At 43.9% G+C, this 19,630-nt stretch overlaps 1 protein-coding gene across 1 annotated transcript in view; it reads right to left on the reverse strand.

The window, feature by feature from the left end:
- The window catches only part of LRIG1 (leucine rich repeats and immunoglobulin like domains 1), a 168,373-nt gene that overhangs the window by 31,833 nt on the left and 116,910 nt on the right, over positions 1-19,630 (reverse strand). The window contains exons 4-7 of the mRNA XM_007948092.1: positions 10,528-10,665; positions 8,082-8,225; positions 6,141-6,284; positions 578-721 (exon numbers count right to left, since the gene is read on the reverse strand). Of these exons, the coding sequence (XP_007946283.1) occupies positions 578-721; positions 6,141-6,284; positions 8,082-8,225; positions 10,528-10,665 (570 nt within the window). The remainder of the gene's footprint in view (positions 1-577; positions 722-6,140; positions 6,285-8,081; positions 8,226-10,527; positions 10,666-19,630) is intronic.

The raw sequence follows: 19,630 nt of genomic DNA on the forward strand, positions 1-19,630 counted from the left end.
ACAAAAGCTGCAATGCAAACATTTCCTTCGGCTGCCCTCCACAGCAGAGCCCCAGGAGAAGCCTGAGGGCAGAGGCTCCCAGCAGGGATTTACAGCCTACTCCTTCTGTCTAATCTGAAAGCAGGGGGAGCTGAGAGATGAGAGAGGGAACCAAACCCAAACTCTTGAGGTCTGCTTGTTTCCTCTGGATCCTTCTGCAGGCCTGGCTGGTTTAGGAATTGTCCACCCTCCAGGGAGCTCTAGTAGCATTGTGTCTAAGGCGCTTGACTGCTAACCAGAACACTGACAGTTCACCAGCCACTCCTCGAAAGGAAGGTTGGGCAATCTACTTCCATAGTGATACCGCCTTGGAAACCCAAGGGCGGGGGGTCGCTATGAGTCTGGGCCGACTTGATAGCACATAATAACAACAACCAACAACATCCACCCTCCAGCCTGGTGCCTCTGAGTTCCCTCCCTCGACAACCTTCCCCAGAACACAGTGCTGGTGCTGTGGCCATGCCTACAGCTTCCAGGGCCCTGCAGGACCTATCTACAGGTTGTATCTCTAAACACCCCAATGCTCGCGGACACTTACAGCTCATGCAATTTCTGGCAGAAGCTCCAGCCATCACGGTTAATGCTAGAAATTGAGTTGTTGCTGAGGTGGAGCTGGTGAAGGGCTGTGAGGCCGTAGAGCGAGCCACTGTTCACTTCCATCAGGCTGTTGTACTCCAGGTGCCTGCAACGACAGCCACGGCCAGGATGAGGCCAGCCCTGCAGGCAACTCTTGGCAGAGGTGAGGAACTTAACAATGGCAGGTGCTGGTGCCAGCCAGGCACTTTGTTGAACACTACCTGTGCTATTCATCCATCCATTCCACAGACAGCAAATAAATAGCCAAATTATCAGGAATGGTGGCTGGCATGGGGAACATAACAGTGCGTGAGAGAACTGTAGCATGGGCTCTCTCCCTCTCCTGAGTGTGTATGCATATATAGGAGATGGGAGAAGACAGGCAAAACAGTAAGAGAGTGCTAAGGGCACAGACAGACTGAGAAAGTTCAGAGGGCAAGGGAAAGCTTCCAAGAAGTGACCTTTTACAGCTGAGACATCAGGGAAGAACAAACGTGATCCAGGCAAACAAATGGGCAGAGGAGTTCCCAGGAAAGGGCACAGTGAGGGCAGAGCCCAGTAAAGGAACAGAAAGAAGGTATGAGATAGCTCTTATTATTATCCTCCCATCTTAAAAAGGTAGAAATGGAGGCTGAGAGAAGAAGCCAGTCACTTCTAAAGATTCCACAGCTTAGCAAGTAATGGCAGTAGGGGTGAGGGGTGGTGGGTGGTGGGTGGTGAGGTAGAGTGGGGCAGATTTCAAACCCAGGTTACCAACATCTGCACTATGGACCAACTGTGCCAACAGACACTGCTTTAGTTCTAAGGTGCGAATACTTGGGCTTAAATCCTAATTTTGCCACTTGCTGGCTGAATGAACCTGAATATTTATAGCGTGGAAGTATCACCAGTATCGACTTCATAGGAATAGGACCATTAGGAGAAGGAAATGAGAAAATGAGTGTCAGGATCTTAACGCAGATTTGGATTCCAGGGACTTAAGAATAAACTCCTTTTGCCAAGGATGGCAGGGACACATGGGAGGCTGACAACGGGAAAGGAGACAGATGGTGAGTGTATAAGTGCTGCCAGCTACTGAGTAGAGGAGCACAGTATACCGCCTAACTTAGATAAAATTCAAAGAAAACAAAAATTGTGGGCAATTCACTTCAACATACAATCAATTACCAATTAAATATAAACACAAAAATGTCATAATGCCTCAGAGACAACAGAGCATCATAGTGCACATAAAGAAGCAAGATAAAGCAGGAGAAACAAGGGACCAGGATATAGACCCAAAACACATCCCTGAGTAATACGTAGCATTGGCACTCCGTACTAAGGAATCAAAAGAATTATATTTAGGTATTTTCAATGAATTGAGAGACAGATCAAGGAAAACATGGACAAATTTGAGGAAAACACAGAGAAAACCCGGGAACAATTTCAAAAGACAATACAAGAGCAAATGACAAAATAAATGAAAAATCAGAAATGATACAAAATCTATATATAGAAATCCAGAAGATTAATACTAAATTTTCGGAATTGGAAGACACTGAATGGGCAAAACAGTAGAATTGAACCAATGGAAGACAGAATTAGTGAGATTGAAGGCAAATATCTCAACACTTCTTTCTAAACCAATGATTCAGAAAAAAGATCAAAACAAAATGAAGAAAGCCTGAAGTTCATGTGGGATACCATCAGAAGAAATAACCTATGTGTCACCGGAATTCCAGAACAGGAAGAGAAAAAGGAAACCACAGAGAAAATTGCCGAAGATTTGTTGGAAGAGAATTTTCCTGGTATGATGAAAAATGAGAATATATCCATTCAAGAAGTCAGGAGAACCCCAAACAGGATAGACCCCAAAAGAAAATCACTAAGACATATCATCATCAAACTCACCAAAACCAAAGACAAAGAAAGAATCCTGAAAGCACGGGAAAAACGAAAAGTTACCTACAAGAGGCAACCAGTAAGACTAAGCTCAGATTTCTCAGAAGAAACCATGCAGGCAAGAAGACAATGGAATGGTATATATAAAACCCTGAAAGAGGAAAATTTCCAACCAAGAATTATATAACCAGCAAAATGGCCCCTCAAATATAATGGTGGAATTAGGACATTTCCAGATAAGCAGAATTAAGGGAATTTGTTAAAACCAGACCAAACTTACAAGAGATGCTAAAGGGATTCCTTTGCATAGAGAAGCAACAATAGCAAAGAATAAGTGACCATTAACACACATGGTGACATAACCCAGAAATCAAGCCAGCTATTGAAATATCCAAAGTACATAAGCCTGTAAGATTATAAACAGGGAACCAGAGACATCAATTGACAAATGAGGACAACTACAAACCAAAAAGAGAGAAAAAATTGTGTAGTTACAGAACTTCTAAATGGTAGGGAAGTCAAGACAACTATAAGATTGTTCTAAACTTGGTAAGAAAACAATAAATTACAGGATAACCTCAAATGATAAACCTTCACATCAAAATAAAAAAGAGGACCAGCATAAATATTTAGCAAATACTAAAACAATAGCAATGAAGGAAGTGATAACACAATTCATAAACAAAACAAACTCAGCACAGAAAATTATATGGAACAAAGAAATGAACACCATGATAAAGCATATTAACAAAAATGTTATCAAATTCATACTTGTTGATAATTACATATCTGGCAAAGGACTTATCTCTAGGATTTATAGAAAACTCCAACGCCTCAACAGCAAAGGGATTAACAATCCAATTGAAAAATGGGCAGAAGACATGAATAGACACTTCACCAAGGAGGATATTCAGGTAGCCAGCAGATACGTGAAGAGATGTTCATGATCGCTGGCCATCAGAAAGATGCAAATGAAAACAAGATACCATCTCAACCCAGCACTGATGGCAAGGTTCAATGAGACAGAAAATTACAAATGCTGGCAGGGATGTGGAGAGATTGGGACTCTCATATGCTGCTGGTGGAACTGTGAAGTGCTACCTACAACCACTGTGGAAAGCAATATGGCGATTCCTTCTCTTGTTCTTGTCATGTGCCATAGAGTCAGACCCAACTCGTAGTGACCCCTCCTTGGGTTTCCTAGGCAGTATCACTACAGAAGTAGATTCCCCAACCTTCCTTCCAAGGAGTGGTTGGTGGGTTTAAACCGCCAGCCTTCTGGTTAGCAATCAAGTGCCTTAGACACTATGCTACCAAAGCGATTCCTCAGAAAGCTGGAATTGGAGATACCATTACAAGGTATATATCCTAGAAAGGTGAGAGCCAGGATAGGAACAGATATATGCCCACCCACGTTCATCACAGCACTATTTACAATAGCAAAAAAATGGAAACAACCTATGTGTCCATCAAGGAAGAATGGATGACCAAACTATGGTACATACACACAATGGAAAGTTAAGTAGCACTGAAGAGTAACATAGAGTCTGCAAAACACCGCATAACATGGATGAACTTGGAGGACATTATGCTGAGTGAAATAATTCAATCACAGAACAAATACAGTATTAGTTCATTGTTCTGGAGGGTCAAGGAAAGATTTATATATGGAGAGAAACTTTCTTTGTTGGTTGCCAGGAGTGGGAAGGTAACACTGCCAAAAAAAAAAAAATAAAGCACTGACTCATGTCACTTGAGTTTTGTGTATTTCACTATACATAAATTATATTTCAATAAAATGCATTAAAAAAAAAAAAAAAAGATCTTAACACAGTACTCAGTTCTCAACAATTTTGTTGCGTAAGCATGTTATTGCCCTTCAGCACACCCCAGCAAAGGGTGACTTGACCACATGTGACTGGCCTCTTCAGTGAAAGTTATTAATTTAAATGCTGCTCCATGCTCAATGTTACAGGGGACTTGAGCAAGCAGGCTTTGCTTTTTCCCCCATCTTATTTTCTGCTACTGCTCAAAAAGCAAGCACTAATGTCTAAACAACCTCAAGATGATTCATCACCCCCCAATTTGTATAAATCTGTTCAACAGAAAAACAAAATGATTATTTGGACATTCTAATTTCTTCTGAGAATCTGAGGATTCCCTCTTAATCTTGGCTTACACAGCACACCATCCCCTGGATTTCAAAGTCCAAGATGACAGTTTTAAGGATGTCAAGTAAGTTTTCTTGAAAACCTAACAACAGAGATACAACTAACTAAATGTGGAAGATGAGGCAAGTGGGAAGCCAACAGCAGTGCCTGTGTCCTTGTTTTACAGCATGTATGTGGGGTGGGGGCGTCAGCAAGCGCTGCTTCTGAAAATGAGGACAGCGTAAACAGTGGACTGAACTGTGCCTGCATTTTTTGGTTTTTGCTTCTGTTACAATAACCAGTCAAGGATACAAAGAGCAGTGACACAATTCATACAAAGTGGGAGGGAGAGGGGATATCATCATGGATTGTAACACAAGAAATCTCAAGATGATAAATATATACTTTATGTGTATTACCTTGGAGACTTGCAAGCAACCACCAGTGTGACTAAAATCAGAGAACCCTGAAAGAAATGAGGCAAAGTGACTGCCTCTTGGGAGTAGAACTAGGGTAAAGAGGGAACCTGGGGGGGCGGTGCCATGACTGCTTTTCCTTACTGATTTTATTTAACTATGGGTACACACTTTTTTTTTTTTATTAAAAAAGCAAATTTAATTGTTTGAAAACAGAAGATCATGAATTGTCTTTTGTGTATGTTTTGTGTTGTTTTACGTTACTCTGGCAAGCACCCAAGTTCTCTTATTGTACACAGCTGGTTGAAGAGAATGCTCCCCTGATAAAAGTTGAACATCTGCACAGAATGCCTTGATTAGCTCACAAGACATAAATAAATCTCTCAGGATGAACTATACATTGTTGGCCCACCTGCACATCAAGAAAGACTGTCAAACCCACGAGTTGGGAAAGAAGGCACTTCCTGTGGTGTGTGGGAGAAGGAGAGGTGTGGGAAGGGAGTCAGATGTGAGATCCCACGTCCACCACCACAGAAGTGGGGGTGGGGAGCAAAAACGGGCAAGAGGAAGGAGGCCCCCAAAAATGGTTCCATTGTCCATTTCCATCAACCAGCTTATCTGATCCAATCCACTAACACCTCCCCCCAAGAGCTTTTGCTACTTCTACAAAGAAGAAAATCCGATTTGGGCCAGTCCCTACAGACACTGCTTAAGCTGGATACCACAGGGTTAGGTCCAGCTGAAGCCTCACACAATCTTTTACAGCAGGGTGCTGGGTTTGGGTTCCCCATGATATGCTCAGCTCTGGTAGCATAGTGCCTAAGGCACTTGACTGCTAACCAGAACGCTGGTGGTTCAAACCCACCAGCCACTCCTCAGAAGGAAGATGGAGCAATCTACTTCCATAGTGATACTGTCTTGGAAACCCAAGGAGGGGTCACTATGAGTCGAGTCCGACTCAACGGCACATAACAACAACAAGATACATAAACACATGTGTGACACAAACAGACCACATATGTGTCCTGAGTTTCACAGCAAAGTCAGGCCCCACTCAAGCTCAGCCCACACTTACAGCACATGCATCTTGGACAGCCCCCAGAAGGCCCCATCCGTCAGCTTGCTGATGTTGTTTCGCTGAAGCTTCAGCACCTCCAGACTGTCGAGTCCCTGGAATGTGAGGCCCTCAATGAGCCGGATCCGATTCCGATTGAGGTCCCTAAAGAGGTGGACCCAACAGGTTCAGAACATACGATCCACACACCCACTTACAACCATTCCCATGCAGCCCCGACTGGGTGGGTTTCTCAAGCCAGAATGGAAAATCTCATCATGTGAGGTTCTGTGGAAACTGAAATCCACACTCTTGTGTGTCTCACACCCCCTCCTCACCCATTGACATGGAACAGGGCGCCACTGCTAATGAGTAAAAGAGGAGGACATGCAGCTGACACAGAAGCCATCCTCACGTCCCCTGCTTGAGTATGCACTCACATCTCTCCTTCTGAAAACCAGAGCACCAATCAGGATGCTGAAGCAAGGAGGTGGGTGTGACTCAGGATGTGAGCACCTTAGGTACGATATTTCTTAGCTTAGCAATAGAAATGCTCAACCACTGGGTATCAAATGACTACCACACTTTTCCCTCAGGGCATTTAACAGGAACTGTACTTATGGAGAGGAACTCTGCTGACACAGTGGTTAAAGCACTTGGCTGCTAACCGAAAGGTTGGCAGTTTGAACCTAACAGCTGCCCTGTGGGAGAAAGATGTGGCAGTCTGCTTCCATAAATATTTATAGCCTTGTAAACCCTAGGGGCAGTTCTTCTCTGTTCCACAGGGTCTGTATGGACCTATGGAATTGGCTTTTTTTTTTTTTCAGCTTATGGAGAGAAGTTACTGCACACAGCAGGGTGGGAAAAGACACCATCATGAAGTATACTTATTTGGTTTCTAGCCCCAGTATGATAAAGCCTTAGTCAACCAAAAGATTTCAGGAATCTGGGTGGGCTGGATCCGCTACCAGTGCTGGAGGAAGGGGAAGGAGAAGCAAGCACAGGGTTGACCAGAAAGCCCTTGATTTCCCCCAAATATTTCTGCAGTGTCTCATGACCTTGTCCTATGCATAACCTACTAAGTGTTATGGTAATGAGACAGACTTGCTCCAAGGACTAAGAGGAACAAGGCTCCAACTGGATTGTACTCAGGGTGGTGAGGTAGGGTAGAGGCACTGTGAGGCTGGGGTCACCCTGTCTTGCTGTCAAAACCTGCCCCTAAATAATTATTTTGTTCGGTTTGAACCAAATGTCCAATATCAGCTTATTTTCTTTAGAAATGTTCTTTGGTATAGAAAAGGACAAAGGAGACAGAAAAAAAAACAGGGAACAAAGAGTCTATAATTGGTTCTAGTTAGAAGAGGTATTCCTCAATCCAAAGTCCTATGCCCCATTCTAGGAGGACACTCAACCAAGGTCGTCAAAAATGTAACAAATAAATTAAAAAATAATAATAATACATCAACTGCCTTGTAAGATTGAGGAGATGACAACTATAACCCACCTCTTGCTCATTATCTCTGGCTAGAACAGCTTCCTCTCTAACTACCTGAGCATCATCAGGCAGCATAAGGTCCCAAGGTAGAGATGCTATAGGTAACTCTGAAAAAGCCTCAAACCTCTCAGATCAGTTAAGGACCAAACCCACACAGCCTACACATTGTCCAGTGTTTGCTAACTAGCAGGATTCCTCACTTTGTTTTGAAAAATGCCAGTGAGGACAAACATTCACACATCTCAGCTGATCTTTTTCTCAGCAATCTGAGACAGCCCGGAGGCATCAAACCCAGGGTCCTAATTTGCTTTTATTAGGTGCTGCCATGGGGCCATTAATGATATTTCATGCAGAACTTTACTGACAAGGAGTAAGGAAGGGGTGGCACTCGGTATGAAGTCCTTGGGGAAATTTGGCCTCCATAAAGTTTGGCCAACCTTGATTAAAGTGAAGGTTTCTTTACTCACAGTTGTGTCAGCCTGGGTAATTTGAATGCTTTCACAGGAAGCTGGGTGATCCTGTTTTTGCTCAGCCGGAGCATTAGCAGCGACCGTGACAGACCATCAAATGCTCCCGACTCCAGGGTGCCGATTCGGTTGCTCGCCAGGTTGCTGGAATGATTTGGAAGAGAAAATGTTGCAGTCAGTAGGCGGCCTTCCTTCTTCCATCACAGACATCAGACCCAACTGTGCAGGGAAAACAAGACACCCAGAGGGATAGGCTTCTAGTGAGATATTTGTCATCACCAGGCTGTGAATGTCATCTTGACTCCCAGGGGGCAGCTGAGGAAATCCAGGTATCAGGACTGTCCAATGAAGGCCTTGAGGTTTGCCCTGTTTTGTGCCCAAGGCAAACTGTACCTCCTCCCCCAATCATTCTCACACACCAGCCCTGCCACCAAATTTCTCCTCACCACCTGCCAAGAGTCATGGCTCAAGGCTGGTGAGAAAAGCCTTATGAAGCACAATGTCAACTGGGAGGAAAGGTTGGAGTGGATTTAATAATCTCGGTAAACAGCCTTTAATTTTGAAGTGGAGCTTATTTTATGACTTTCATAATAAATGTGTATAAACCAAGCCATCCTAACAATTCTAAATGACCCCTGAAAACACACTATTCAAAGAGATCTGCAAAGACCTTTTACAGAACAAACAATACTTCAGTGCTACCTGTATTTACAGGACTGTGTATGTAAGGGGTACCTTCTCTTACAATACAGAAAAGGCAGGTTCCATTTCTGAAAATGCATTGTAGGCACAGGAATGAGGTTAACCACAGGGAGGAAGTGGAAAGAGAGTGATTACATTGTGGGGAATTGCAGTCGATGTCATGAAACAAAATGTGTATTATGAATTGCTGTATGGAAAATGCATTTGCTCTGTAAACTTTCACCCAAATCACAATAAAATTTTTTAAAAAATGCACTGGAGGGTACAGCTAAGATGTCTGCATTCCACTGTACATGAATTATATCTCAAATATTTTTTAAAGAGAGAGAGAGAGAGAGAAGAAAAGGGAAAAATAACAGGGTGTTCCTGTAAGAAGTTGCTTCCTGACACCTCTTCCTTTTCTACTTTCCCTGGACAAACGCTGCAACTGTGAGAACATATGAAGGGGAGAAAAACCACAGGAAACTTTCCACAGTGGACAAAGCAAGGGAGGCGATGAGGCACTTCTCGTCCCTGCATCAAGCAGGCGCCCAAAACAGGGCACATGAGGACTCTCTGTAAGTGCAGCTGGACTATTTGTTCTTAACACTTCAGATTAAAGAAGAACAGTGTGTGTGATTAAGAGACATTGGCCTTTATCTACCAGAATAGACAGTTCCTCCTGCTCTCATGCAAGGAGAGAAGGTCACTGAATTTCATGTTAGCAGCTGGAGGTTTCTTTGCCCCAAGCAAGAAGTGTCAGGTGGCACCTGGACACCTTTTCAGAAGTCCTCCTTAGGGACTGAGCATGGCCACATTGGTTCAACAAAGAGCCCGGGCCTCCTATTTCCAGCTCTGATGCCCTCATGTAGCCTGCTCATCTCAGGGTCTTCACTTAGAAAACCAGTGTGCTAAGGCTCGGTCTCCCTGAAAAGATGGATCATTGCTACCACTTGACCAGCCTCGCCACAGATCTGCAAAGTAACTCAGGCACAGTACTAATGCAGGGAGTGTCACCTGAATGTCTCTTTAGCCTGTTGGTTTCTTCCCCAAACCAACTTTTCCTGTCAACAAGTGGTAGATTAAATAGATGATTAGCTTTCCTTCTTCCTGTCTACTTTCTGTTGGGTGTGAGATGGGGCATGAAAATGGGGTAAAAGAAAAATAGACCAATAAAGAAATCTTAAAGTCCTTGAGAACCTACATAATGCACTAACTGCCCACCCACTCCAATGACCCAAAGGAATTGTTTTTCAAAATAGGGCATGACATAGAAAGATAAGTTGAGTCTTTGACAAGGTAAGCTTTGTCACAGAGGTCTCCCTCCAAGTGACTCATCTCACACTACCCCTCAGTCTTGTTTGTATGCTTTTCTGGAAGCAGCCCAGTGAACTGGAAAGAAAATAGACTTTGTAGTGAAGATGACCTGTATTTAATTTCTAGACTCTCCTCTTTGAGTGGGGTATCCTGGGGTGTGATTAAGACACATTGGCCTTTATCTACCAGAACAGAAAAAAGAATACTTAGCCTCAATGTCCTTGTCCATCTATGAAGTCAGAGTCAGGCTGTGGGATGTGGAGATACTCTTTATCAACAAGGTGAAAAGGTGGCACAGGTGTGGGTTCCCTGCCCTGCTAAAGGAAGCTGATGGAAGTCTGCATAACAGACCTGAGAGGAGAAGGAAACCCTCATTTTGTCTGGGAAAGCCACTGCCCAGCTCAGGAGCAGAAGGAAAGCCATTTACAGCAGAACAGATGGCACTTACAGCTCCCTTATATGCAGTCCATGGGGAAAGCAGGCGCTCCGGATTTCCGTGATGTTGTTCGAACTCAGATCCAACACTTCTAAGGAAAGGTAAGCCTTCAGCTGACTCCCCTCCACACTGCGAATCTTATTGTGTTGCCTAAATCACACAAAGAGAAGTGACTTGATCATTTATTTTTGCAAAGAAACTGTAACCAGAACCAGTTGCTGCAGAGTCAATTCTGACTAATGGTGACCCCACATGAACCAGAGAAAAACTGTGCTCCATAGGGGTTTCAATGGCTGAATTTTTGGAAGCAGACTGCCAGTTCTTTCTTCCAAAGCACCTTTGGGTGGACTTGAACCACTAACCTGTCAGTTAGCAGCCAAGAACATTAACCTTTTGCATTATGCAGGGATTCCAAAGAAACTGCAAGAGATGGTAATTATCCCACTGCCTTTTTCAGACACTTTTTCTCATAGCTGTTTTAAAATGCTGTCTCCCATTCCTCTTACCTTCAATTTTGTATGTGCTGGCTGAGTGTTCCAGAAACCAAAACTAAACTCATTGCCATGGAACTGAACCCAACTCATCGCAACCCCTCCTTGGGTTTCTGAGGCAGTATCACTACGGAAGTAGATTGCCCAACCTTCCTTCCGAGGAGCGGCTGGTGGGTTTGAAACACCAGCCTTCTGGTTAGCAGTGTTCCATAGGATATTGGATTTTCTGTCTCTCTTCTGTGACAAACATTCTCTGTCAGAGTCCTATGCCAAGGCTGCTCTCTCCAAGGGTGAGAACACAGTGGTGGTATTTGAGACCACACAGAGAGCAGTAAGACATGACTGGAACACTAACCATAAAGATGCATTGACCATAAAGGATTACCCAGGACCACCAGCCTAACTAACCTTCATCTATCATCTTTAGAACCTAGCCCAGCCATTTAAATTTCAAGACTGTACACCAGAGCCCAGAGTTCCATTTAATCCGACTGAATTGTCATTACACACCTCACACTTTACGGACACTGACTACATGCCAGGCATGGAGACAGGTACAGAGGACTAAAGAAAACAAAGGAGATGACGAAAATCCTGACCACCGAACAAAAGAACCAGGAACTAACTGGTAATTGGTCTGACTGGAATTGAATCCCCTGGACTTGACTCCTCAACAGCTTTGTGCCTTCATTTCTGTGCCTCAGTTTCCTTGTCTGAACAATGGGGGCCACAACCTCTCATTTTCTAGGGACATGGAGACCTAACCTGAAAGCACAGCGTCTGTAGACATCAACCAAAGTGTTCAAAGGGTTTACCATCTGCCCTAGGAAAGACAATTTTCCACCAAGACTTTTTTGCACTTTTAATCCTCCTCCTGTCAAACCCACAATCTAACCAACCACCCAATATTTATTTATCAGGAGAAATAAAACAAATGCTAACCAAGGTTCAAGGGAACTGCCCCACATGGGTTTGGCCCTGGTAGTAGATACAAACCACCACAGCCCCAATTCCAATATTCAGATACTTAAGGCTCTGCTGGGCAATAGCACAGGCCTCTGGGTTCCAATTGGCACTCACTCTGGCCAGTTTCTGAGTAAACAGCATCAGCATCTCTGGCCAATCAAAGCACTCTTGAACACAACACAAGTAAGCCAGGCGTCGCTTACAAAGTGGCATCTCCTTTAAACAAACATTTGACCAAATCATTTCCAAAAGGCATAAACAAGGACCTCTTTCCCAGAAGCTCTGGGCCTCTCATTGACACCTTTGTTTTTTTCACAAGTCTCCCAGGCCCTGGACTCAAACACCCATTTACAAGGGCACAATTCCACACACAGCACTGTCTCGGAAGAATGAAAGAGCAATGTTCCCATCACCTCCCCTGCCCTCCCCACAAAGCTACTTCCCTCGAGTTCTTTATTGAGTTCTTTAATAAAGCACAGTCTCTTCAGTTTTGTGACTCCAAAAGAAAAAGAGAAAACCTTTATTATGTAAAGTATGGGGGGAAAAAAAAGAACAAGAAATAATGGCAACACAACTGAATCTTATCCAGGAACGTTTCAATGCAGTACCAGGGAGCCAGGACAAGAGGATCTGAGCCAGAAAGGGAAGGGGCACTGTTGGCCCAAAGTGGCAGAAGGAAGAAGGCTCTGGCATGGGCGAGAACCAACCAGGTGAAAGGCCCTGGGGACAGCTCTCAGACCCTCTGATACCCGCACCCACACACACAGGCCCCTGTTGTCTCTCCTCTCCCGACCTCCTTCACAATCTCCTTCACAGTCTCCTTGTCTTTGTCTTTCATCTTATACTTTTGCTCTCTTTCTTTTCAGTCTATTATTAATTGAATCAAACATGTCCTGGACCCCCACTCTGCCTTTGCCCACTCTGGCAAGGACACTGTGATCAAAACAGGTTTCATTCACATGCTAGGGAATGTTCCCAATGTAACAGAGGAAGCAGCCAGGGAGACAAGACACCCTGGTGCCCAGAATAAGAGTTAAGGCACAGGAAAAGCACTGGGAGCCGAGAGGACAGTAGTGCTAAATTCTACCTGTAGGTAGGGGCTACGGCAAGAGCCACAGGGTGGGATGCAGTAGCTGGGAGGAGACAGCCAGGCAGAGGACCAGGAGCTTAGAGCTAGCTGGGCAGGCAGGATGCCACCAGGAAAGGCTAAGCTAAAGAGTTGGAAATCTATAACACAGCGGTCCAGGTGAGAGATGGCAGCCATGTGGAGACAAGCACAAAAGAGAATGAAGGGTATGGATCATCTAATGGTGATCTTCAGACTGGGTGGAAATGCTGTAAAAAGATTAGGAATATCAGATAACCAGGTTAGCTGGGTATTGGGTACACCTTCCATCTTTGTCCACTTAGTCTATTTCCAACAGAGCAGCCAGAAACACTGTGTTGGAATGAAATCAGCTCATTGTACTCTTTTGCCCGACACTCATCTCTAACTTAGGAGCAAGTTCTTCCACACATGGCCTCAGCCTCACCTGCTCCTCCACCGCCCACACTCTGGCCCTCACTGCTCTACAACCTTGCTAGGCAGACTCCTGCTGCTTCCTCCAGAGATCACTTCTCTTACATTCTCACTTCCTTCAATTTACTCAAATTCCACCTTCTCAATGAGGCCTTCCCGGGCCATGCTCTCTAAAGCCACAAGCCCCTTCACATACACACACAGAGACACACACTTTCCACTCTTGCCCAGTCCCCCACCCCAAAAAAAGTCCTTAGTATCACCTAATGTCCTCAGTATTTTGATTCTTTCTTGTTCAACATCTTCTCTTGACCAAGATGTGGTTCTATGACAGTAGAGACTTTTGTTTATTTTGGTCACTGTTGTGTGTGTCCCAAGTCATTAAGGCAGTGCAGGCCACACAGTAGGTGTTCAATAAATATTAGGTGGATAAGCCACAAAGAATGAATACAGAGTGGCTTCAAGGGAAGGGCAAGGCTGGACCCAGATTTGGAAAACATCAGCAATTAAGCAGGAAAAAAACGATGCAGGCAGATAAGTTCAATCAGGGGATGTGAGCAGAGAAGAGAGTTTGCCATGTGCCCTGTAGCAGCAGTGCTCAGACATGAGCAACTGAGCCCACAGAGGCTCATACACTGCTGTTCCCAGCTACCGAGTGTGCCCTCCACCCCACTCTGGACTCGAGCCCAGGACTCCGACCAAAACCCTCCCCAATTCTGTTATTGACTGAATTGTGTCCCCTAAAAAAAGCTATGTTGAAAGCCCTAACCCCTGGTATCAGTAAATGTGACCTTGTTAGAAACTAGAGTCTTTGTAAGTGTAATTTTTTAACACAGGGTCATAGCGCAACAGGGTGGGCCCTGATCCACTGTGACTGGTATCCTTGTAAAAAGAGAAAAGACACAAAGACAAAACATTGTGGAGACAGGCAGAGACTAGATTTAAGATGCTACAAACCAAGGAATGCCTGAGGTGACCAGAAACTGGAAGATGCAAGGATTCTCCCCTAGAGCCTTCAGAGAGCATGGCCCTGTGGACACCTTGATTTCAGACGCCTGGCCTCCAGAAGCGAGAGAGAATACATTTACCATGGTGTCTGGTTACGCAGCCACAAGAATTCATCCACTCTCCAGGCTCAGGAACACTAACCTCACAGCTCTGCGTTCCCATGGATTTCTACAACCTTCCCAAGCAGAGCAAGAACTGTTCTGTGCTAGATGGCTTCACTGGCCCTGCAACTCCACCCAAAGCCAGAGAGTTCCTCCTGGTCTGGAACATGGCAAAACACTGTGTGGAAGAACATGCTGTGCACACCACCCTGCTCAAGGTCCAGTCTTGGCTCACAGAAACCCTGTCTACAGAGGTGGGGTGAGGCTCCTGTGTCCTGTGAGCCGATGTGACACGTAGCGGTTGCTCAGTAAAATGAGTTCTTTTCATTAGTCATTGTTCATGTATCCTCAAAGCTAGACTCAGAATCCAGTTTGCAGAAGGACTGGAAAAAGAACGAATACATGTAAATAAAATGAATGAATTCCCCTGCGACACTTCAATGCAAGGAGGCAGTTACTGCTCCCCTCTCAGGAATACAAGGCTAACTCAGATCTCCCACTCTAAGCTTCAAACATGAAATCAGCCCAGTCCAGCTGGAGAGTGTCAAAACCAGCCACAGGGAAGCATGGACTGTCTCAGGGAGCCTGCCATGAAACAAACCCAAGTCCCCAAGTTCTGCAGCCCTCAGGGTAGCTGGAGATCTGTGTAACCCCAAACCTGCCCAGCCAAGTTATACTTCCCTTCTCATTCCCATAGCAAGTGGGGCTCAGGCCCAAACCCTGCTCAAGCACACCAACCCACCCACCCCACCAGGAGTAGCCTCCTTGTCTAAGACACTTCCTCCAAGACTCCTCCACCCAGCAAGATTAGAGGAAGCAGTAAATACTCAGACACCCACAAGGGAAGTCTTCCCACCTCCTCGAGAGTGGACTGATGTAAAAATGAGTTCGCTGCCCTGACTCAACTTGGTGTTCCAGTTTCATGGATCTGCCCATGTTTTTAATGGCATGTGCAAGCACAGGTGGTCACCACGTCACTCCTTTAACATAACTACCCAGTTCCCAAGAATAGCCACACTCATCTTTTTAACTTCCAAATCCTGTTCCAAGTTATTTTTAACAATAGTCAACCTAATACCGGGAACCTATGAGGTAGCAGGTCCTGGTGACACAGCAGTGGAATGTCACAGCAACCTAATGAGGAAGGTACTATTATTATCGCTACTTTACAGATGAAGAATCTGAAGCTCAGAAAGCTTCTAGAACTTGCTTGAGGTCACAAAGCAAGGGAGCAAGAGAACCAAGGATGCCACTCCAAGGAGCATGGCTCTTTATTCAGCCCGGTGGAGTGGCTCTGCTAGCAGAATCATAAGGTACTACCCCACACTGGATCAATAGGCCTTCAAGCAAACCTTGGCTCAATCTAAATGCTAGTTGGCTATTTCTCAGTCAACTCAGACTGGTGTGAGTACACTGGCCTTGGCCAGATGGCCTAGCTTTTGTGCCAGTTTCTGAATCTTGCATGAGTGGCAAATTTGTATAGGGCTTTGTGAGATCAAACATCAGTAAGTAAGGAAGATGAAACTAAATTTTACACATTGGTATTCTGGATGGTCGTGTCTTAACAGACCTGCATTCAAGGAATAACTGACAACCTTTGTTCTTAGGGGAGGTAAAGATACAAAAGGATCCAATTATTTAACAAAAAAGAGTGAAGGTACAAGGGGAGGGTACAGTGTTGTGACTGGACTACTTCTTACTGGCCTCATCAAAGGAACACTGCAGGCTTCTTCTGCAGGTACAAGGTCTGAGGAAAGCATGTGGTAGCCAGGTCATGTAGCAATTGCCTTCATCCACAGTGTCGGTTTACCCCGTGGGCTGCCCTTTGGGGCGAGGAGAACTTAATACAGCAGAAGTCTATTAAACCAACACCTGTTAAGGACTTCAAAAACAAAATCAGTCTTCAAAGGCAGAAAGCATACAAGATAAGCTCTCCCTACTTGGCTACATTTTCAGAGCCAATGTTAAATTAGACAGTAAAACAGACAGAGGCATTTGAAACCAACATTTAAAACTTTTTATCATAAGTGATTGTTCCAGTAGAGTTCTGTGAAAGCCTGGTTTACAAGGTATTCCTGTTAGTAATGGAAAAGATCTCAGGTCACAGATAATAGCCAGGAAGAAGGAACAAGGAGATCAAAGGCAGGAGGGCCAAGGTTGGTCAAATGGGTAACAGCTGGTTCCTGAAATTATGTACCTGTTGTCTACACAGCGTTGGCAAATTTATTCTATACAGGGCCTGATAGTAAATATCTTAGGCTTTGCGGCCATAAAGTCTCTGTCAGGACTACTTGATTCTGCTGGTAGCAGAAAGCAGCTATAGACAATATGCAAATGAGGATGTGGCTGTGTACCAATAAAGCTTTATTTCTACACTTTGACATTGCTCCTTCCATCAGAGGTTTAATGAAGGTTCCTTCTAATTTGATACATTTTCCTTTTTAAATTTTCTCTAACTGATTTGGAATTAATTCTGTGTGCAGTATTAGATGAGGATTTGAATATATACTTTTAAAACTATCCAAATTCTATAATCCCACTTTTTGAATATTTCCTTTTCCCATTGATCATGGGCCTTCCTTAATATTTTTTTTTTCCCCCAATTGTGATCTGGGTCAAAGTTTACAGAGCAAATTGGTTTTCCGATACATAAATGTGTAAAACTCTACAACATAATAAAGCAATGTGCAGATGACAGAGAAAAATTACTTCGAATCATTTTTATTGTCATTTTTACAAAACATTAACACACGCTGATGAAAAACTTTAAATTAAAAAGAAAAAGGAAATCCTTTACAATCTCAACAGGGACAAAGTACTTGGGAAAAAAAAATCTTGACAATGAACTACACTGGGTAACATACAAATACAACAATGTGCCTCTTCTTTGATCACAAATAAAGGCAAAGAATAAAAAGGAAATAAAAAGCTTTATTTCTGTAATGAACAGTGGGCAAGAATTGGGCACTTTGCTGCCCTTTGCTGAGCCCTGGTCTGCACTGTAACAACCTATTTCTATTTCTAAGGGCAAGAACCCAGATTCTAACTCTAGCTCTGACCTAACTTTGGCACAGTGATTAAATCATTCCTTCTGTATATGGTTCAGAGTCCAAATGAGTGGTGCAAACAGTTAATGCACTCAGCTATTAACCAAAAGGCAAGCATGGTCTGAATCTACCAGAGGTGCCTCAGAACAAAGACCTGGCAATTTACTTCTGAGAGGTCACAGCCACTGAAAACCCTACAGGCACAGTTTTACTCTGACATTATATGGGATCACCATGAGTTGGATCTGACTTGACACCAACTGTCACAGAAGCAGTGGTACCTGGTTTAACCACCTGTAAAGTGGAGCTGAATCTCTCTCCTGCAGAAAGAAAATCTACTTTTCTCCCTCCACTTCCCATGGCAGACGTCACTAATCACAATCTATTCCACTGATACCTTTTCCACCTCTTCAGAAACTGAAATGGAAAGCAAGTCTACATCATTACTTTCCTCAAAAAAAGACCCAAGCTCCTCACTAGAGCAGTGGAGTCAGGAAGGTAAACGGTTATTAATAGAAAACAGAGATTCACACGGTACAGGCAGAACGTCCAATTTACCGACAACTGGTAATTTGCTCCTTAATTTTATGTAAATTTGCTCTCACTCTGAAACAACTGAACTAACCTCTACTCTCAACAAATTCTTCATCACCATCACCTTCACTTGCTGCACATGCAGCTTTAAATCATGTAAAAGGCTTCGAGCCTTTCCTTGCACTAAAGTAAAGCTAAATTAGAACTGTATGCACCTGTTATGACTCACCTACAAACTCCACTTAATGACTTAAAGCCACAATTAGGAACTGGTCTTGTTCATAACCCAGGAGTGCCTTATATCCTTACTCTTTGAGTTTTGCCAATTAGGCAGAAACATATTGAAGCTAGCCAGCTCATGAATGCTAACGCCTAACCAGGTAAGCCCTTAAGCTCTTCCAGACAAATTATGGTGACTCACAGAAGTTTACGCTGTCAACTCCTGGACTGTTAGCTTTCATCATAATTTTACCTCAAGATCAAATTTTTAGAAGGTTTTACTTAACGAATCAATGAAACTCCAATTATAGCTCTTTGCCTTGCCTGAACCTTTGGCTAAGAACTAGTTTCAAACAATCTAGCTCTGGAATGGAAAAAAGGTAACATCTGCCACCACTCCCCCCACACCGCACAGTGATCTGGACAGACACAGCACTTTGCAGTTTACCCATCAACCTGCTGCCCTAAAATTTTCACTATGGCTCCAAACTAAACATCTAACCCCACACAGCAGGCATTCAAATGACTGATCAAAACAATGAAGGTATGTGCACATGTGTAAGTGCCATCTGAGTACCTTGGAATCGTATATCCCATACGTAGAATATCATATAATATATGACTATTTGAGGCCCTCACATTACTAATTTTTGTGTAAAACTCAGTGTAGGGCAAAGCTACCTTGATAATCATTTCAAGAACCCACATGAAAAGATTATCTCCTTTATCAAAGAAGACAGCACTACTGTGATAGTTGGAGCTGAGTGTCAACTTGGCTGGACCACAATTCTGTGTGGTTTGAGCTGTTGTGGTGTGGTTGTTCCCATGATGGGATCAGATGACTATGTTTTGAGCAGACAATCTGTTGAAAGGGAGTTTCCCTAGGGGTGTGACCTGCTTCCAGTATATCTGTAGACATCCTGGGAGAGGAGACATTCTTCTGTGGATCAGGATTCTGTTGTGTTACGTACAACTGTCCGTGAGTGAACAATCCAGCATTTGGCCTGAAGATCTTGGATTAGTCATTCGTTGGACTCAACAGCCAGTGCACTGCCTGCTAGCTCTGAGCTCCTCAGCTCCTGCGGCTGCAAGAGTTGGGAAAAGCCTCCAGCTTGACAAATCCAGGAACTTTGGACTTGCCAGCTTCTATAACTGTGAGCCATTTTCCTAAGATCGATCGATCGATCAATCAATCTCAATCTCTGTCTCTGTCTCTGTCTCTCTCTCTCT

This window comes from Orycteropus afer, unplaced genomic scaffold (assembly GCF_000298275.1).
Source record: "Orycteropus afer afer isolate SDZICR_OR568_19922 unplaced genomic scaffold, OryAfe1.0 scaffold00201, whole genome shotgun sequence".
Taxonomy (NCBI): domain Eukaryota; kingdom Metazoa; phylum Chordata; class Mammalia; order Tubulidentata; family Orycteropodidae; genus Orycteropus; species Orycteropus afer.